The sequence below is a fragment of the Peromyscus leucopus genome, chromosome 15 (genome assembly GCF_004664715.2).
Source record: "Peromyscus leucopus breed LL Stock chromosome 15, UCI_PerLeu_2.1, whole genome shotgun sequence".
Lineage (NCBI taxonomy): Eukaryota > Metazoa > Chordata > Mammalia > Rodentia > Cricetidae > Peromyscus > Peromyscus leucopus.
In genome coordinates, this window is record NC_051076.1 from 27,745,920 (window position 1) to 27,766,975 (window position 21,056).

Genomic DNA, 21,056 nt, shown 5'->3' on the forward strand with positions numbered 1-21,056 from the left:
TGCTCTTCCAGAGGTCCTGAGTTCGATTCCCAGCAACCACATGGTGGCTCACAACCGTCTGTAATGAGATCTGGTGCCCTCTTCTGACCTTTAGTCATACATGCTGTATACAAAATAAATAAATAAATCTTAAAAAAAAAAAAAAAAGATTCTAAAAAAATAAAATAAAATAACTGACTCAAGGACTAAAATTACTTAAAAATGCTCAGTCGGTAGCTCAGTTTTATTACTACCTAACTCTTACATATAAATTAACCCATATTTCTTATCTGTGCTTTGCCACATGGCTCATGGCTTCTTACCTCATTTTGTACATGGCCTGCTTCTTGTGCGGCTGGCTGGCAGGCTGGCTGGCATCTTCTCTGACTCCACCCTTCTTCCCATCACTCTCCTAGTTTGGTTGTCCCACCTATATTTCCTGCCTGGCTACCAGCCAGTCAGCATTTTATTAAACCAATTTGAGTGACAAATTTTCACAGTGTACAAAAGGATTATTCCACAGCAGTGGTGATGCACACCTTTAATCCCAGCACCCAGGAAGCAGAGGCAAGCAGATCTCTGTGAGTTCAAAACCAGCCTTGTCTACATAGTGAGTTCCAGTACAGCCAGAGCTGTTACACAGGGAAATCCTATCTAGGAGCTGAAAAAAAGAAATCTGAAAATAGCCCTTTCTCAAAAAAGATGCTTAATCCAGTTGTCCTGTCAACCCTTTATATTTCATCACTCCTGAATTAAAGACATATACTCAAAAAAGACTTGGAAGTCCTCCACTAGAGGAACTCTGGCACCTCAGTTTACTTTAGGAATCATTTTAAGGTAGGTCTGACTCTCAATTGCTGATACTACACATCTCTTATGAGTTCAGTTCATATTCTTTCCTAATTTACTCAGAATACTAATCTGTAGGTAGGAAATGCCAATGCTACACTGAAATAAACATTCATTTATAGACACCTTCAACTTCGACTTCATGTTCAAGACAAGTTTCATTAGCCCCATCAACCTTTGAGCTGTCTTGTGTATCATATTTCTTCTTATATGTATCAAAACTCATACTGAGCAATGAATTTTGAGTTGCAAAAGAGCATTCATTTTTGCACCTGTCTTCCCTGCCTTTGTCTACCAGTTGAACAAAAACACAAGGGGGCTGGAGACATAGCTCAGAGGTTAAGAGCACTGGCTGTTCTTCCAGAGGTCCTGAGTTCAATTCCCAGCAACTACATGGTGGTTCACAACCATCTATAATGAGATCTGGTGCCCTCTTCTGGCATACAGGCATACATGCAGACAGAACACTGTATATGTAATAATAAATAAATCATTAAAAAAAAAACAAGTGCTATAAAAATATTTTTAAAACAGTATATATGTAAGTTTATGTTCTAACTTTATCTTTTTTTTTTTTTTTTTTTTTTTTTGTCTTTTCAAGACAGTTTCTCTGTGAAACAACAGTCCTGGCTATCCTAGAACTCACTCTGTAGACCAGGCTGGCCTCAAACTCACAGAGATCCTCCTGCCTTTGCCTCCCAAGTGCTGGGATTAAAGGCATGTGCCACCACTGTCTGGCAATAACTTTATCGTATTTATCTTATAAATATTTTTCTTATAAGTCATATTCCATAAAATTAGCTGGGTTTGGTGGCAAAAACTTTTAATCCCAGCACTTGGGAGGCAGAGACAGGCATTGAGGCCAGCCAGCCGGATCTCAATAGTGAGATCCAGGATTCCAGGATAGCCAGGGCTGCATAATAGAGAGACCCTGACTCAGACAAACAAAAACATAATATACTGTTATGGATCTCAAAATAGTAGCTCAGTGATGGGTGATGCTTTGTCATTCTGAGAGTATTTATAATCTTCCACATAGTTAAAGTCTCTTTGATCTCATTTCTTCCTGTTTCGAACACAAAGAGAGGCTTACTACAAAATTCTGTATCTGACTGGCTGGATCCAGGGGCACAACAATTGCCTTCTGTCTTAATTGAAATTTCCCCAACCAGAAAAGATGAAATACATGGAAGAAACATTGACAACTGTCTTCACACGCAACTTTTGACACACATCATTGTTCTTTGTCTTGGTCCCATGGAGAATCACTTATAAACCCATTTTCTATTGTGCTGGCTCAATACATTTTCTTTTAGGGTAGTATATGTTGTTTAAGGAAGTTAAGGTCCCATAATAATATTTCATTATTTGCTGACATTCCTTATTAGCTCTCTTCCCTATTTAAAGAAAAAAGGACTAAAAGATATGTGATTTTCTTTTTTTTTTTTTTTTGGTTTTTTTTTCGAGACAGGGTTTCTCTGTGCAGCTTTGCGCCTTTCCTGGAACTCACTTGGTAGCCCAGGCTGGCCTCGAACTCACAGAGATCCGCCTGGCTCTGCCTCCCGAGTGCTGGGATTAAAGGCGTGCGCCACCACCGCCCGGCGATATGTGATTTTCTTAGTAATGTTGGACTAGTGATCAATGACACTCCTGTGATACACCTCTGGCGCCAAGTTGTGATTTTTTCTTCTTTGGAACATTAATAAAAAATATGTGCATTTTTCCTGCCTAGTCTATTTTTTCTTAGTTCATTCCCTCAAACCTTCAGAAAATGGAAGGAAAATTTTCTTGTGTTTCTACAATGAAGATTTATTTGAAACAAGTTTTTCTATGTCCTGCCAGCTCCCGAATAATGACATGGAGACTTATTCATTATGAAAGGTTGGTCTATACCTTAGGCTTTTTACTAACTAGCTCTTATAACTTAAAATAACCCATTTGTATTAATCTACATTCTACCACTGGGTTGTGGCTGTTACCTCTCTTTTTGCACACCCTGCTTGCTCTGCGTCTCCTGGTGTCTCTGCCTTTCTTCTTCCCAGAGTTTTCTGTATCCCCAGAAGTTTTGACTAACAACTTCCTGCTGTTGGTCATTTGGCTCTTTATTAGACCAACCAGAAGTCACTTTGGCAAAGACACACCTTCACAGTGTAACCAAATTATCCACAACATTTCCCCAATTTTGTCTAAATAAGTGTTTAATGCTGTGGAATAATGTTTTTGTACACTGTGAAGATGAGTCACTCTGGTTTAATAAGCTGAATAGCCAACAGAGAGGCAGGATTTTCAAGATAGAAAGGATGCTGGGAAGGAGAAGACAGAGATGCCAGGAGATACAGATCAAGCAGGGTGGGCAATATGGAGGAGAGGTAAAAGCCATGAGTCATGTGGCAACACACATATGAATAGAAATGGGTTAATTTAAGTTATAAGAGCCAGTTGGACAAGCCTAAGCTATAGGCCAAGCTTTCATAATAAGTCTCCATATTGTTTTTCTGTGAGCTGGAGGCCCAAAGAAAAATGCATTTACACTCTACCACAGTAAAACTATATATGTGTGTGTACATACATACATATATATATATATATATACATATATATGTAAAATAACAATTATCAGGTAAAAATTACATTTACAATGTCCAGCCCATTTGTATTTGGTAATTTTGGAGAAAATACTCTATTGTCTTTCCTGCCTTGATGCCACATGTGAAGGAAGCAGCATGGGCAGTATGGAAAGAGGAGGTAGTGAGCCATGTGGCAGAACATGCATTAAAATAAATGGGTTGATGTATCTGAGCTAGTGGGACAAGCCTAAGCTAAGGCCTGCTGTGGAGCATGCTCATTGTTAATAAAACACTGATTGGCTAATAGCCAGGCAAATAGTATAGGTGGGGTGATCAGACTGAGGATATGGGATGCTGGGGTAAAGAAGGGTGGAATGAGGGAGATGCCAGCCAGCCACTGGGGGAACAAAATGTACTAGAGGACAGGTAAAGCCACAAGCTTCATGGCAAGCATAGATTAATAGAAATGGGTCAACTTAAATATAAGAGCTACTTACTAAAAAGCCTGGGCTACTGTCTAAGCATTTACAGTTTATATAAGCCTCTGTGTGGTAATTTAGAAGCAGGCTCTCAGGACATGAAATCACTGCCTACATATGGCTTTCCAATGTGGCACATGCGCATCCACATAAGTCCTGAGAAAGAAAGAAAAAAATGGGGTGGGGGTTAGATACACAGAAACGGAGCCACACTGGGTGTTCTGGTCTCTCAAGCTGGCCACAGTGCAGAGATACATCTCTGGACAACTGCCCGGGAGATGGAGCCTGCCACCAACTGCCATGAGCATGTGGGTATCAGAAGTCTCTCACAGGGGTTGAAGTACAGAGAGGAGTTTCTCAGCAGCTGCCTTTAGACTTGAACTGCAAGTGCTAGGTCACTCATGACAGATTTGGGCTTTTGCAGGTGCAGACAGAAAAGGTTACAGATACACAGAAAGGACAGATTCAGATGGAAAAAAAAAACAAACTCTAAATGGATTACAGTGTCTTTAAAAATATACATAGGCTTGGAAGAGAAAAAGTATATACAAACTAGCTTAAGAAAAAAATAATAAAGTCCTCTAAAAAGAAATAGAGTAAAAAAATATAATAAGGCATGCAAGATGGAAAATACACAGTCTAGATTCTGTATGTGATGATGTCTTTAAAATTTTTGGTTGCTAAGAGACCTTGGATTATGGAAACTGCTAGATTAAACCAACCTATATATTTACAAAATAACTTCAAAATTTAAGTCCAAAGGTATGTTGGGGGAGAAGTTATGCTTTTGTTTCCACAGGAAATGAGACCCTATGGATTCATTCCAGTTTAAGAAAAATTAGGTTTGATTGAGAAAGACCTCCCTGAAAAATCTCTAAATGGAGTAGATGGTCCAGATGACCCAACATCTTGGAGCACCTCTGCTAAAGTTTCCTCTGAGTTCTGCATCCAGAACAGCTTCAAGGCTGCTTGCTGAGATGATCAGCCTCACGGAATACTCCAGTCAGGACCTGACCATAATCCTAAATTTTCTCAGGGTCCCCCAAAGATAACAGTATCCCCAAAACATCAGGAAGTATTCCAGAGAATAATGCCCACATCCCCCAAAATAAATTAGGAATATGTGTCATTGTTTAGGGGGTTTGGGAACAAGTTGTTATTGGTAATGATCAGGAAAAAAGCTGAACAGAGGAGATTAGATTTAGAGATCTCATTCTAAAAATAAAAAGGGGTGGTATAGAAATAGGATAAAAGGGTAGATTATTGAATCTACTTTTAAACAAACAAACAAACAAACAAAAACCCAACTACTAGTCTTAAATATTTTACCTTGATATGGATTTATGTAATTATACAAATTTGAGGTTATTTTTGTTATACTGGATATATGTTTCTACTCTGGCTTAAGATGTTTCTGTATATTGATGTAACTTTAAAGTTATCTTGTTAGAACCTACTGTACCTATGTTTCTACTCTTGTCTAAGGTATTGCACCTGTACAGTTTATTTAACAATATAATGTCAATTTCTAGTCCTTGAAAGTTATTATTTTTTTAGAATTTAATTATTACATACACAGTTCTGCCTACATGTATGTCTGCACACCAGAAGAGAGCACCAGATCTCATTATATAGATGGTTGAGAGCAGCCAGTGCTCTTAACCTCTGAGCCATCTCTCCAGCCCCTTGGAAGTTATTATGACAAACTATTTAGGGTAATAAAGAAATACAGGTTAGTAGTTAGTCACTTATTATAGTCAAACTGGTAGTCATGTTAGATGTGTTTTCAAGGTCAAACAAACATATATTTTAGATAGACAGATGGTCTTCAAATACTTCAAAGACCTACAGAATATGGCATTTAAAATGTTTTAATAACCTAAGGCTTTTCATGACAATTGAGACACATCTGCTCCTGACAGCACCCATTTACTTCAAAGAAACGTGATGGGCATTGAAGAAACTCCATATGAAGTTTGTTTTCTTTATGGCAAAAGCTAGCCATGTGGGCAATGAAACTGCCCTTGCCTCAGTTGCTGACAGTTACTGTCCAAACTGGACCAGCAGGATGCAAGAAAGATGGCTGCCAAGCTTTGCTAAGACAAGGAAGGACAAAATTCCCTACCTCATCAGAAAATTGGTCAGATATGCTAGGCCTGCAGACCAAAGTTGGATGCCCCAACATTACAGAGAAACTTTGGGTGACTGTCCAGGCAGGAAGATGTCCCTGTTATTAGGTAACATTTTACCCTTCTCAGGTCTCTGATGGAGGTGAAGACTAGATATAGTTATGGTTTCCCTTGTTACCAGACTCAGAAAAGAAACTCATAAAAGAGGGGTAAAGTGTATAAGATTGAGAGACATAAAAAGATAGTGTTGGGTTGGTATTACAAGTTAGGATGGAAAGTGAATTTGGTACAACACTTTGAACTCCAAAATAGGACAGATAATGTATTTTCTCTGAATTTGCCAAATGCAAATGCACCGGACATAGATAATGTAATTCTTACCTATATATATTTATATATAATTATTGTATGTATTGTATATGTTTTTACTATTTTAATTAAAAATCTTCCCTTCTCTTTTTTAGGCCGGAAGGAGGAAATGTTGTGTGATTTTTTTTTTTTTTATCATGTTCTGACAAATAAAGCTTGCTTGGGCCAGGCTGTGGTGGCACACACCTTTACTCCCAGCATTCGGGAGGCAGAGCCAGGCAGATCTCTGAGTTTGAGGCCAGTTTGGGCTACAGAGCGAGTTCCAAGACAGGCTCCAAAACTACACAGAGAAACCCTGTCTCAAAAAAAAAAAAAAGAAAAGAAAAAGAAAAGAAAAGCTTGCTTGGAGCCAGAGGCCAGAGTTAGCCACTAGCTGATCAAAATTAACGACAGAGGTTTTGGAAGACTGAGGACAGACAGGAGAGGAAGTAATAAGGCAGGGTGGAAAAGGATCTGACTCTGTTTGGAGGAAGGAACAGAGCAGGTAGGATGGACTGGTGGTGTCTCGCTTCTCTGATCTTTTATGCTCTTACTCCACTATCTGACTACTGAATTTTCATTAAGTATAATTAGAGTAATGCTTTATCTGGTGCCCAAAATGAGACACGAACTCATGACCTTGAGATTACAAGTCTCATGTTCTACCAACTACATATATGTGTATGTGATATTTATATCTTTGCATGATGTGTCTCTATATATGTATATCTACATATATGTGATAGGTGTAGCTGTGTACATGATGTGTGTGATATGTGTATATATATGTGTGTGTATGGTGTGTGTAATATGTGTATATATGTGATGATGTATGTGTGATATGTGTGTATATATGATGTGTGTGATATGTGTATGTATCTGTGTGTGTGCAATGTGAATGCAGGCATACACATGCCATGGTGAATGTATGGAGGTTTGCAATGTCAGTCCTCACCTTCTGCCTTATTTGAGACATGATTTCTATTTTTGCCATTCACCACTGCAAACAGGATTGCTGGCCTTTGAGCATCTGAAGATTCTCCTGTCTATGCCTCTCATCTCCCCTTTGCCACACTGAGATCAGGATTCATACTACCATATCTAGCTTTGGGTGGGTTCTGAAGGTTCAAACTCAGGAGTTCATACTTGTGCAGTAACCTCCTTACCCTCAGAGCCTTGTAAAGATGTGTTACATTTGTTTATGCTGCAGAATATTACTTTAACTGTGTAAAGGTGTGTTACATTTGTTTATGCTGCATTTGTTTAATTATATAAAGATGTGTTGCATTTGTTTCACCTTGCCTGATTCTAAGGCACCTGATTGGTAATAAAAAGCTAAACAGCCAATAGCTAGGCAGGAGACTAGGCAGGGCTGCCGGCCAGAGAGAATAAATAGGAGGAGGAATCTAGGCTTGAGAGGAGATGGAGGAGAAAATGAGGGAGAAAGGAAGGGAGACACCCGGGTCCTGCCAGGCAACCACTAGCCAGCAAACAGAGTAGGACATACAGGGAACTGGAGAGATGGTTCAGTGGTGAAGAGCAGGGATGCTCTTCCAGAGGACCCGGGTTCAATTTCCAGCATCCACATAGCAGCTCACAACTCTCTGTAATTCCAGTTCCAAGGGACCTGACACCCACGGCAAAACACCAATGCACATGAAATAAAAATAAATTAATTTAAAAAAGAAAGAGTAGGACATACAGAAAGAAAGGTAAAAAGCCCCTAGGGGAAAGGCCGAACATTCAAAACTAATAATCAGTCTCTGTGTCATGATTTGGAAACTGGTTGGTGGCCATAAAGGAAAAGCCTGGTATACCAGGCTATACTTAGGATTGAATACCAGGTCTGTCATTGAGTTGCTGTGTGGTGTGTGAGGGTCACTGAACCTACTGTGTTTTTGTTTCTTTTTTTTTTCTTTTCTTTTCTTCTTCTTCCTCCTCCTCTTCTCTTTCTTTTTTTATTCCTCTTTCATCTTCTTCCTCTTCTCTTTCTTCTTCTTCCTCTTCTTTCTTCTTCCTCTTCTCTTCCTCTTCTCTTCTTCCTCTTCTCTTCTTCTTCCTCCTCCTCTTCCTCCTCCTCCTCTTCTTCTTTTTCTTCTTAGTTATGGTTGTTTGGTTGGTTGGTTTCTGGATTTTGGTGTGTTTTTAATAGGAAAGGGTATTTTTGTTATTTTCTTACATAACATCTTAAGGAATATACTATTTGCATTTTCTCAGCTGGAAAATAAGACACAAAGCAAAATTTCCTTGATGCTTGAAAAATCAAGAGCAGTCACCAGTCTTTGGGAGGATTCAGTTTCCTAGGACATCTGTGATACTGTCCTTGCGGGTGCCAGCGATGCTTTGTGGTGAAGAATGCCTTGCTAAGCTGTTCTATCATAGGTCCTTGCTCAAGTTGTTTGCTTTTTTCGTCTAATTTGGTTTTCAGCATTTGTTCGTATGTTTCTTCATTACTATGCAAAGAATCTGGTTGAGGAATAGGTTTGGTATGTTCATAGGAGGTGTCCACAGAAGGATGGCAGCAACTATTGTCCTGCCATCAGATGTCAAAACAAGCTCTACCCTACAGTTGTAGTCCTCTGGAAGAGAAGAATATGTAGATTTATGACAAATACTAGATAAAACTCCATTTTAGATTGGAAACAAATATTTCTAGATAGTTCTGTTTGATGTCACCAATTTTACTGCTGTTGCCATGATCCTTATCAGGTGATTTGAAAAAAGATATTGTGGGCGGTGTTAGCGGCGGCTGTAGCAAAGCGTTTGGTGCGATGTCTCACACCATTTTGTTGGTACAGCCTACCAAGAGACCAGAAGGCAGGACTTACACTATGAGTCTATGAATGAGTGCATGGAAGGTGTTTGTAAAATGTATGAAGTACATCTGAAGAGAATGAATCCCAACAGCCCCTCCATTACATACGATATCAGTCAGTTGTTTGACTTTATCGATGATCTGGCAGATCTCAGCTGTCTTGTTTACCGAGTTGATACACAGTCGCACCAGCTTTATAACAAAGACTGGATCAAAGAGAAGATCTACGTGCTCCTTCCTCAACAGGCCCAACAGGCTGGGAAGTAGTTGAGTTGGAAGCATGTGGGTGGGCTTGGAACAGGTGCATACAGCGTGTTGTAGTGAACATTTTATATGACAGTAATCCTGTTTCCATTTTGTTACTAGAGCCAAGATTGAATGTATGACACGATAGTGAATGATCTTTTCATTCTGAAACCACCATTGCCCCTTTGCTCCTTTCCTTTCCTTTTTTCTTTTCTTTTCTTTCTTTTTTTTTTTTTTTTTACTTAAACATTTTTATGATAATTCCGAGAGAAAGCGCTCTTTGCCAGTTAAGGTTGGTTCCAGTCCTGGAAACTGTTTGTATCTGCTTTACAGCAGTGAGTGCACTAACCCTTTGTGGGGGCAGGGATGGTGACAAGCTTAGTTATGTCCTCTGGGAAAGTCTTAGTGAAAAATAAAAAATGTTCTGTGGAAAGAGAGAGAGAGAGAGAGAGAGAGAGAGAGAGAGAGAGAGAGAGAGAGAGAAGAAAAAGATATTGTGAGGAGAAATTGTGTCTAAAATTTGTTTCTAGGCACACAGATTTTCATCCCGAGGGCCAACCATCTCGCTTCAGTCAGTTTTTGTTTTTTTCCAGACAGGGTTTCTTGTGCAGCCCTGGCTGTCCGGGATCTCGCTCTGTAGACCAAGCTGACCTCAGACTCACAGAGATCTGCCTGCCTCTGCCTCCCTAGTGTTGGGATTAAAGGCATGGGTCACTACAGCCCAGACTATTTCTTTATATGTAATTGAAGATACTAAAAGTACCTAAGAAGAGCTGTTGTTAGTATTCAAGAAGCTAATATACATAAAATATTTAGGACCATACCTTGCACATAATTATTGTCCTGTGAATTTTAGTTACTATTTTCTTATCAAGTGATTATAAGTATGAATTTAATAGTTTATAGCAATGATAAAGATCATACTGTAATTTACAATAATTCTTATTGATGTCCCCAGGATAATTAAAAGAAATTACAAACTGGCTACTTGTATATGCGGATATTCTACATCTCTATAGTATAAAGAGCATTTCTCTAAGCATCTTAAAGAATCTTCCAGTGCAATAGGGTCCAGATCAATGCCTTAAAGTTTCCAAAGACATGTCTCTGGTTTTACTTAAAATTTTATTTTCCCCCTATCCAATGTTTCTTTCCCTGATACAATAATAGTCATATCTCCTTCTGTCCTACAAACTTGCCTTCCCTGTAATACCCGACAATGGGCCTAGCAGAAACTCTCAGGAGCTTCCCCATCCACCCTGGCACTCTTCAGCTGAACAATAGTCTTCCATCAGTGTATTTATCAGTGTATTTTTTAGGACTGAGTCTTTTTTTTTTTTTTTTTTTTTTAATTTTACAATACTATTCAGTTCTACATAACAGCCACAGATTCCCTTGTTCTCCCCCTTCCTGCCTCCCTCCCCTTCCCCCCAGCCCACCCCCCATTCCCACCTCCTCCAGAACAAGGCCTCCCCCAGGACTGAGATCAACCTGATAGACTCAGTCCAGGCAGGTCCAGTCCCCTCCTCCCAGGTTGAGCCAAGCGTCCCTGCATAAGCCCCAGGTTTCAAACAGCTATCTCATGCAGCGAGCCCAGGACCTGGTACCACTGCCTAGATGCCTCCCAAACAGATCAAGCCAATCAGCTGTCTCACCTATTCAGAGGGCCTGATCCAGGTGGGGGCCCCTCAGCCTTTGGTTCATAGTTCATGTGTTTCCATTTGTTTGGCTATTTGTCCCTGTGCTTTATCCAACCTTGGTTTCAACAATTCTCGCTCATATACACCCTCCTCTTTCTCACTAATTAGACTCCCGGAGCTCCATCTGCATCCAGATTCCAGGACTGAGTCTTTTTAATTAGACCTGCTCTGCCACTTTGCTTAGTTGTGTTAGGATCATTTCCATGAGGACAGGGGCTCTGAGTCCCTTGCACACTGCCATATCTCCACACCTAGAGTAGAGTAGACATTCCATAAACAGTTACTTATAAATGAATTCTTCCCCTGAAAATAGGTGAACCTGAGGCCTCCCTGTAATCTTTTAGAATTTAGTTTCTAATAAATATTCTATAAAAATTACTTAAAACAAGAATAAACTAGCCAGGTGATGGGGGTGGGGGGTGGGGGGTGGGGGTAGGGGGGGTGCATGCCTTTAATCTCAGCACTTGGAAAGTAGAGGCAGGCATAGATCTCTGTGAATTTGTGGCTGCCTGGTCTACAGAGTGAGTTCCAAGACAGCCAATGTTACACAGTGAAACCCTATCTCGAAAACAAAACAAACCCCCCCCCAAAAAAATAATCTAAATTTATGTATAAGAGACCATCTGAAAAAAACTAAATTTGATAGTCCACTTCCTGTTTTACCCTGTTTTGCACCCTGAAGCAATGAAGATTTTTGTCCTGCTGAGAGGACTCTTTGTACTTTCTGTACTGATTAATGGTCTTGATTATTTGCCACAGACTGATCTGAATTCTGGCCCCAGGTCAGAACATCTTACGTGGATGAGGTACTACCCCAGGTTTATTAGTTATATCCAGGGACAGGCTTTTGCTATAAAGAAAATCCTGCCTGACTTCTTTGAGTGTGGCTTTAGGAAAAAAATTTTTTTTTTTCAGAATTGGGGTATACTCATAGAAAGTTTAATCTCATATGGATCAGTGTTTTTTTTTTATCATCATTATTTTTGTGTTTGATGTTTGTGCATGACACAGCATTGTCTGTTAAACTTTATGGAGTCAGTCCTGCTGTGAAATAATCCTTCTGTACACTGTGAAAATGTGTTGCTCTCATTGTCAATAAAAAGCTGATTGGCCGATAGCTAGGTAGGATTTTTGGGACAGGGAGAATGCTGGAAAGAAGGGTAGAGCCTGAGGAGTCATGAGAGATGTAGAGAGAAGCAAGATGTATGTGCTGTTTTGAAAGAATGTGCCACCACATTCTTTCAGAGGGTAGATAAGAAATATGGGTTAGGGCTGGGCAGATGGCTCAGAGGTTAAGAGCACTGACTGCTCTTCCAAGAGGTCCTGAGTTCAATTCCCAGCACCCACATGGTGGCTCACAACCATCTGTAATGAGATCTGGCTCCCTCTTCTGTATACATAATAAATAAATAAATCTAAAAAAAAAAAAAGAAAGAAATATGGGTTAATTTAAAATGTTAAGAGTTAGCTAGTAACAGGCCTGAGATATTGTCCAAGCATTTATAATTAATATTAAGTCTCTGTGTTGGTTATTTGGGAATTGGAAGGTGGGAAAGAAAAGTCTGCCTAAACAGTCACTCATTTTTATATGGGTTCTGAGGGTCCAACTCAGGCTTGTGTGGCAAGTACTTTTGCCCTCTGAGCCATCTCAGCAGGTTTGAACCAGTGATTTTTCAATATCAGTGACTATGCATCTGCTGGCAATTCCTCCAGACTCCACCCTCCTTCTTCCCAGCAGCCTCCTAGTCTGGCTTTCCTGCCCAATCTCTTTCTGCTCAGCTATAGACAGTGTAGATGGAGTTTTCCTGTCCCGGCCACCTGCTCCCAAATAACGGACTTAATATTAATTACAAATGCATGGCCAATAACTCAGGTTTGTTACTAACTAGCTCTTACAACTTAACCCATTTCTATTATATATGCTGCCCCAAGGCTCGTGGCTTTTACCTCTATCCCAGTTTCTGTGTCTGACTCATTCTCTGACAGGCTGGTGACTCCTGACTCTGCCCTTCGTCATCCTATCATTCTCAGTTTGGCTTTCCTGCCTAACTTTATCCTGTTCAGCTCTTGGCCATTCAGTTTGTTTTACTAAGCCAATCATAGTGATATATATTCACACAGTATACAGGATTATTCCACAGCAGACCAGTCAGTTCTTTATTAACCAATGAGAGTAATACATATTCACAGTGTACAGAGACTGAAAACATGTGATGAAACAACACAGAAGAGAGTATTGTAGAATATTATTTTAAGGTGTGTTACATTTGTTTATGCTGTGGAACATTTGTTTAATGATGCAAAGATGTGTTGCATTCCTTTATGTTGCATTGGTTTAACTTTGTGTAGCTGTGTTTCTTTGCCTGTCTAAAACACCTGATGGTCTAATAAAGAGCTGAACAACCAATAGAAAGGCAGATGGGGATGGGGTGGGGGCTGGCAGGCATAGAGAATAAATAGAAGGAAAAATCTGGGAGAAAGAACAAGCAAGAGAACAAGGAGAGGAGGACACTAGGGGTCAGCCACCCAGTCAGCCACGGTGTAAGAGTGAAAAGAAGAATGCAGAAGTAGGAAAAGGAAAAAGCCCAGAGGCAAAAGGTAGACGGGATAATTTAAAGTTAAGGAAAGCTGGCAAGACACATGCCAAGCTAAGGCCAGACTAAGCCTCTATGTGTGTATTTATTGGGAGCTGGGTGGTGGGCTCCCCCAAAAGAGCAAAGAATAAAGAGCAAAACAAACAAGAAGAGAGAACAAGAATACTCTATGGCCCAGGCAAAGTAGTGAATGCCTTTAATCCCAGCATTCAGAACTCAGGGCAGGTGGATCCTGTGAGTTCAAGGCCAGCCTGGTTTACATGGAGAATTCTCAGACCTTTTCTCAATAAAAAGAAAACACTCTACCAAGCCACACAGAGAAAGCATCTGGGAAAGGAAAACCCAACATCTTTTTTTGTAGCCTAGGCTGGGATGACAAAAAGTCACACACCATCAGGTATGGTTTGTGTGGTAATGGGGATCCAACCTAGGATTTGTGCAAGTTAGGGAAGCATTCTAACACTGTACTACATCCTCAGCCGTTAAAAATACATCTGTGTGTTTATTTTTTAATTTAGAGGGCTGAAGAGTTGGCTCAGTAGGTAAGAACACTTGCTGTTCTTGCAGAGGACAGGCGTTTAGTTCTCAGCACTCACATGGAAGTAATGTCTGTTACTGTAATGTCATTTCCAGGGGATCTGTTGCCCTTTGGTGGCCTCCACTGTACTGCATGTACATGGTACCTTATATACATGCAAGGAAAACACTCACATAAAATACAAACAAATAGGCCAGGTGTAGCAGCATACACCTTTAATCCCAGCACTTGGGAGGCAGAGGCAGGCAGATCTCTATGAATTTAAGCCCAGCTTGGTGTGCAGAGTGAGTTCCAGGATGGCCAGGTCTACTACACAGAGAAACCCCATCTTTAGAAAAAAAAATTAAATTTTAGTTGAAGGGGCACAGCTGCCCCAGCACATGTAAGTAGGTCAGAAGAGAACTTTGTGGAGTTGGTTCTCTCCTTCCATCTTTGTGTGGGTTCCAGGATGGAACTCAAGTTGCCAGGGTTGTGCTACGAGCACCTTTTTACACTTGAGCCATCTGCCCATTTCTTCTACTTGTTCTCTTTGAGACAGGCTCTAACTGCCTATGTGAACTCAAACTCACCAAGATGCTCCCAAGTGTTGGTATCAAAGGTGTGCACCACCACAGGGTGTGCACCAGACACAGGCTTTTGTTTTGGTTTGTCTTTGTTTTAGATTGAGTCACGGCAATCTACCTGTCTTGCCCATTCCCCCTACCCCACCTGTGGGATAACAAGTGTGGGCCACTCTGCCTTATTGAGATTTTTTTTTTGGGGGGGGGGGTTCAAGACAGGGTTTCTCTGTGAGATTTCTTAGCATCAAATGAATTTAGAAACTAACCAGTGCGCACTTGGGAGACAGACAGGCAGATCTCTGTGAGTTGGAGGCCAGCCTGGTCTACATAGGGAGAACCTGTCTCAAAAACAACTACAAAACGTTACCAGAAGACTTGTCTTAGGCTGAGTATAGGCATTCAGTGACTGTCCTCTAGCCATTTGGGAGAATTCATCCAGGATTGAATTGTGTCTATATGCTTAGTTCATAGCACACAAAAAATTCAGTAACTCTTTGCAAAATGTTTTATCTTTCAGGTTTTGTTTGTTTGTTTCTCCCATAAGCAAGAGGAGCTCCAGGCCATCCTGTGTGAGTCTGAGGCCAGCCTGGGATATGAAACACTGCCCCCTATAAAAACAAACAAGCACCAGTCCTTCCTAAATCAGTTGTGTTAATTCTTCAGGGCATGCAGAAACCCAGGAAGTCACTCCGAAGCACAAACACGTAAATTGTGCATTTTAGGAGACAGTACTTTGAAGAGTGTCCAGAAAAACCTGATATTCTAACAACTTTCCGGGTTTGAGAAGGTCTTGGGTTTTCCCAAGATCGTTTCTGAGCATGAGCGGAAGTCACTCATTGAGCAGTCTCCGGCAGTTTAATGATAGGTGCCATATTCTGGACAGAATAACACACCTTTATTCTGTTCTTCCGGACGGTCACGCCAGTGAGTCAATTTTATTTTCTTACCAAAAAAAAAATAAATCGTGCATTCAGAGACGGATTTAAAGCAACACAACGCCTCATCTTCCCATAGTAAAGATGGCGAAGCCCTGAGTAAGTAACAAGGAACTCCACTTCCGCATTTTTCTTGTGCCCTGGTCCAAGATGGCGGATGAGGCCACCCGGCGGGTCGTGTCTGAGATCCCGGTGCTGAAGACTAACGCCGGACCCCGAGATCGAGAATTGTGGGTGCAGCGACTAAAAGAGGAATATCAGTCCCTTATCCGGGTCAGTTTTACTCCCGTGTTTGACCTCGTAGCAAAGGGGTGGCGGGTAATAAGGTGTCCTCAGGAATTGGCTCCGTGTGGAAGCTGTTTCCGGTTTTTAAGTTTATAAATTCTTACAAATGCGACTATTTGGGGGGTGGGGGATTACGGGTGGTCGGAGGGAGGATGCAGGAGAGATTCTGGTTAGAAGCACAGTAGGGCTGGACTTTGAAGGGCAAAAACAGCAGTATTCCTGGAAGGTGACGTGTCTCTCCCGCCCCAGGTGTTTGCTCTGCTGAATGTCGGAGTAGGGGGTCAAAAGCACTTCTTAGAGCCCAAAGTCTCTGCCCATCACTGACCTTCTTTCATCCTTCGTGATGAAATGAATGGAATGATTGAAAGGAATGAATGTCAGAACTGAAAACTTAAGGTGTTAGATGTAGAGAGTTAGAGATTGGTGCTTCTGGTTATAAATTAGCTATCTTTTCAGCCAATCTTTCTGTTGTGGGAAGAGAAAGATTACACTCCTTATGATGGTTTCCAGCAGATCTCCTGCCTTATATATTGCTTCACTGAGGAATTGGTTGCGGGCTTGCTTAGCATGCAAGAAGTCCTGGCTTCTACCCTAGCACCTCATAAACTGATGTGGCTCATACATTTTCAGCACTCGGGACATGGAGGCAGGAGGATTGGAAATTCAGGTCATTCTGAATTCAAAGGCAGTCTGGACCACATGAGATTCTGCCTCAAACACAACACCAATAAAACATATTATTGTGTTCCTAGTACCTAGGAAGGATACATATATAAAGCCAAATAAGAAGGGTCCTTCTGAGGTTGACAGAAACAGTATTGTACTGTGTTTAAGTGGAGAGACAGAATCATAACTGGGATATTTTGAGAGTATGGGGAGAGATGCATAATTCAACTTCAGTTTGCTAAGGTAAGGCTTCTTAAAGTGGTAAAACTTGAATTGAAACTTAAAGTATAAACACAGGGGCCAGAGAGAGATGGCTCAGTTTATAAACTGTAGCATGTGCTACTAAGGCTGACAACCTGAGTTGATCCCTAGAGCCCACATAGTAGAAGGAGAGAACTGACTCCTTTGGGTGTCCTCTGATTACCACATGCACACCTTGGCATGGGTGTACACACACACACACACACACACACACAAACACACACGCTATATACATACATATATATATGTATATATATATGTATGTATATATATTAGCATATAAAACATAAGGGTAGGAAAAAAGATACTCAAGACGTAAGGACAGGGACTGGAGATATGGCTCACTTACTGCCCGTGCAGAGGAACTGGTTTGGTTCCCAGCACTTACATGGTGGCTCACAATCATCCATAATTCCAGTTTTAGGGGATCTGGTGCCAACTTCTAGTTTCCTCAGGCACCAGGTTCATATGTGGTATACATACAGGCAGAAAAAAAAATCATTCACACACATAAATATTTTTGAAGGTTTTTTTTTTCTTTTGTAAAACAATATAAGGACAGCCTGAGTAAAGGAATGCAAGCTAGAAACAGCATGGGATAAGCTGAGAACTTGCAATTGTAGCAGATGAGATGCTGAGGCAGAAAGACCGTAGGTTTGAGGCCAGCCTGCACAGTTCCAAAGCCTTCTGGGTTACAGAGTGAGTTCAAGGCCAGCCTGAGCAATTTAGTGTAACCCTATCAAGGGGGAAAAAAAAAAGAGTAAAAATTGGGGGCCAGGACTAAGGCTGGGTGTTATGGTGCATACCTATCAACCTAGTGCAGGGGAGGCAGAGGCAGGAGAGAATTTCAGTGAGTTTAGTGTCAGCCCTGGCCACAGAGAGACCCTGTAACAGACAAAGAGCAGAAACTGAAGTCAGCAGGACATCATGAAAAAAATACTATCAGGGAAGGGGAAGGGCAAGGATGAAGGCTGGTCTTTTGACTTAGTGACTGAGTGAGACTGCCACCTGAAACTGAGAATGTGTGTGGTAGTTATCCCAGCACTTAGGAGGGGCAGGAGGATCAAAAAGTTCAAGGTCATTCTTAGTCCCATAAGGTAGGTTGAGGCTAGCCTGGACAGGAATCCCTGAGGAAGAGGGGCAGGACACAGAATAAAATCCAGATGGAAGTGCTAAGTTTTTGTTTTGTTTTGTTTTGTTTTCTGTTAGATAAAGGTATAAATTGAAACCGGATGGTAGTGGTGCCTGTCTTTAGTCCTAGCACTTGGGAGACAGAGGCAGGTGGATCTCTGTGAGTTCAAGGCCAGCCTGATCTACAGAACAAGTTCCAGGACAGCCAGGGTTACACAGAGAAACTCTGTCTTGAAAAACAAAACAACAACAAAAGGTATAAATTGAAACATTCTTTTGGATACTAGAATCAGAAATTCTGACAAAAGACTTGAACTAAAGATAAAGATTGGAGAGTCACTAACTTGTGGCTGATAATGAAAGCTACCACAAGGTCCTCCAGGAATAATGGGTATGGCTAAATGAGTTTGAGGCTGAGGACAGACACTATCAGAAGTGAGAAAATAACCCTGAGTCTCCAAATATTTTGTGCTTATTATATTGTAGGGAACCTAGACATTCTGTTCTCTGCTCTGGGAAAGCTTACTTTGTACCCAGCTTACTTGTATAGCCTTTTCTTTCATTTTGCTTATGTCTGAAAAGTTGTGAATAGTATACTAAAAAAGAAAATAATCGCACTTTTTTTTTGTTTTGTTTTTGTTTTTTGAGACAGAGTTTCTCTGTGTAGCTTTGCACCTTTCCTGGATCTCGCTCTGTAGCCCAGGCTGGCCTCGAACTCACAAAGATCCTCCTGCCTCTGCCTCCCGAGTGCTGGGATTAAAGGTGCGTGCCACCATTGCCCGGCTAATAATCGAACTTTTGAAGAGGGGCTAGCCTTGGCTCCAGCTCCCTTTTCTATTGATTTTTTTTTTTTTTTTTTTTTTTTTTTTGGACAGGGTTTCTTTTTGTAGTCCTGGCTGTCCTGGAACTCACTCTATAGACCAGGCTGGCCTCGAACTCAGAGTTCCTCCTGCCTCTGCCTCCTGAGTGCTGGCATCAAAGATGTGCACCACCACCGCCTAGCTCCACCTCCCTTTCCTAAGATTCCATTTTCTGCTTTCAGTATGTGGAGAACAACAAGAATTCAGACAATGATTGGTTCCGACTGGAGTCCAACAAGGAAGGCACCCGGTAAGCAGGCCCTCTTGGGAGGTCTGGGTAGATTCCTCACCTAGCTGAAGCAATTTGGTATTCCGTAACTAACCCAAAGCTGCCATGCATCAGTTTTGGATTCCCTAATTCCTGACCTATGAGTCTTCCAGCATCCTAAGTAAAGATGCCATTTGAGTATGACGGCAATGGGCTGACTGGACTGAGGTTTGGTCTTTGTTACAGGTGGTTTGGAAAATGCTGGTACATCCATGACTTACTCAAATATGAGTTTGACATCGAGTTTGAAGTGAGTGTGATAGAATGGGAAGTATGAAGGTTAGTAGAAAGGGATTGATTAGATGATTGTTATCAAGCTAAACTTTCTTGAAGGGACTAAATAAAACTTCTAAAATGTGGGGGGGGGAGCTGAGGTTCAAAGCAGACATGTAACAGTTACTAATCTCTATGTCTAGAATCCCAGCATGTACATGCCGCTTGGGGGACCTACTGAACAAGCAGTTCAACCAAGAAATATATATGTTCAGTTAGACAAGTTCATTTCTCTCTCGGTTCTCTGTTTTATGAAGGCTTTGTAATTCCTCCAGATTCCTATCACGTACCCTACTACTGCTCCAGAAATTGCAGTCCCTGAGCTGGATGGAAAGACAGCAAAGATGTACAGGTAGGACTGACTAGATGCGAAAGAGCAAAGAAAGCCTTAGGGAGGAGCTCAGGAGACAAGTTTCCCCAGAGGGTGCTGCTCCCGAGTCTGGAGGGAGTCTAGGTCTCCCTGTGCTAAGCCTCTGCAAAGTGCTTAGCCGACCTTTTTCTCAGTTCTGAGCACCAATCTTCCTGTGTTCCCAAGAGGTTGCTATACATTATGGCTAGTTTTGTGTGTCCACACCTTTCCTCTTGTCCTTCTCCTAGGGGTGGCAAAATATGTCTGACTGATCATTTCAAACCTTTGTGGGCCAGGAATGTGCCCAAGTTTGGACTAGCTCATCTCATGGCACTAGGGGTAAGTTTGTTGTTCTTGGTGTATCAGAGGAAGAGGGAGGGTTCATGACCTAAGCAGCACCAGAAATGTAGCCGAGACTAAGGGAGTAACAGTGTTGTCCCTTGGGCACGTTCTCCTAGAGTCTCTGGGAAGAAGGTTTAGGTGGAACAAGAGGCATTGACTATGGTAGTAACCTCACAGATTTCCCTTGTGTTGCAGCTGGGTCCTTGGCTGGCAGTGGAAGTCCCTGATCTGATTCAGAAGGGTGTAATCCAGCACAAAGAAAAATGCAACCAATGAAGGATCAAGCCACTGAGGCAGGACAGAGGCATTTTTGATAGGCTGGATTCCTGTTTTCTTGTGAAGCGTTCGTTCTTCGGGTCACCTCTGGTTGTTAAAAAGTAGCTATAGCTGAAGGGGTGGGAAAAAAAAACCCAAAAACCCAACAACAGGGTAAGGTCACAACGTTTCTAAGTTAGACTGTACAGGGAGGTGAAAGACTTGGGCCTTGAAATAGGCAATTTGTATCCCTTCTCCAAGTGGAACGCTGGAGGCATCTTGGAGGCATAGGGCGTTAACTGACAGCTCATAGCTTTTTTGGTTTCTGGAAACAACCTGTCAATAAAAGCTGCTTCCGATGTATGTAGCCTGTGGTTTTCCCTGACGGCTGTTAACAAGGTGAACAAGCGGAATATGGAGGACAAGAACAAGTATGCTAGGTTGGGAGGGGGACATGAACGTCCTCTCAAGGACTAACAAATGGGAGAAAATCCATGTCTTTCCCTGTTGTTATTTGCTTTTGCCATTTAGCAGTGAGCCATGCTTTCCTTACTGCCTGAGCCCACAAAGGAGCTTGAAGAATGGGTTTTACAGGTTCAGCATTCTATGCCCACTAGGGATCTTCCA

General features: G+C 41.5%; 1 protein-coding gene, 1 non-coding gene and 2 pseudogenes across 4 annotated transcripts; 2 read left to right on the forward strand and 2 right to left on the reverse strand.

The window, feature by feature from the left end:
- Positions 1-1,023: 1,023 nt before the first annotated feature.
- Positions 1,024-1,149, reverse strand: LOC114685443. Its single transcript, XR_003733468.1, has one exon. It is a non-coding gene; the product is annotated as a small nucleolar RNA SNORA40 (small nucleolar RNA).
- A 7,318-nt stretch (positions 1,150-8,467) lies between these two features.
- On the forward strand, positions 8,468-9,840 carry LOC114685441 (annotated as a pseudogene).
- On the reverse strand, positions 8,624-9,048 carry LOC114685440 (annotated as a pseudogene).
- A 5,488-nt stretch (positions 9,841-15,328) lies between the features above and the next one.
- Ufc1 (ubiquitin-fold modifier conjugating enzyme 1) lies at positions 15,329-20,792 on the forward strand. Of its 3 annotated transcripts, none has more exons than XM_028860121.2 (7): positions 15,329-15,728; positions 15,819-16,012; positions 19,125-19,192; positions 19,397-19,460; positions 19,759-19,835; positions 20,081-20,171; positions 20,370-20,792. In XM_028860121.2, exons 2-7 carry the CDS (start codon positions 15,890-15,892, stop codon positions 20,448-20,450), a joined length of 504 nt encoding a protein of 167 aa, XP_028715954.1. In that variant the 5' UTR covers positions 15,329-15,728; positions 15,819-15,889; the 3' UTR covers positions 20,451-20,792. The 3 variants fall into 3 exon arrangements, with proteins under 3 accessions (XP_028715954.1, XP_037067157.1, XP_028715955.1); XM_037211262.1 differs by having other exon boundaries at positions 15,890-16,012; XM_028860122.2 differs by having other exon boundaries at positions 15,329-16,012; positions 19,397-19,489.
- Positions 20,793-21,056: the final 264 nt, after the last annotated feature.

What these genes read in the sequence shown, in the direction of transcription:
- Ufc1 (XM_028860121.2), top strand. Translation starts at nt 15,890, where the DNA reads ATGGCGGATGAGGCCACCCGGCGGGTCGTGTCTGAGATCCCGGTGCTG. An exon ending in AAGACAGCAAAGATGTACAG is followed by an intron (nt 19,836 to 20,080) that starts GTAGGACTGACT and finishes TCCTTCTCCTAG; the next exon opens with GGGTGGCAAAATATGTCTGA. An exon ending in CTCATCTCATGGCACTAGGG is followed by an intron (nt 20,172 to 20,369) that starts GTAAGTTTGTTG and finishes CTTGTGTTGCAG; the next exon opens with CTGGGTCCTTGGCTGGCAGT.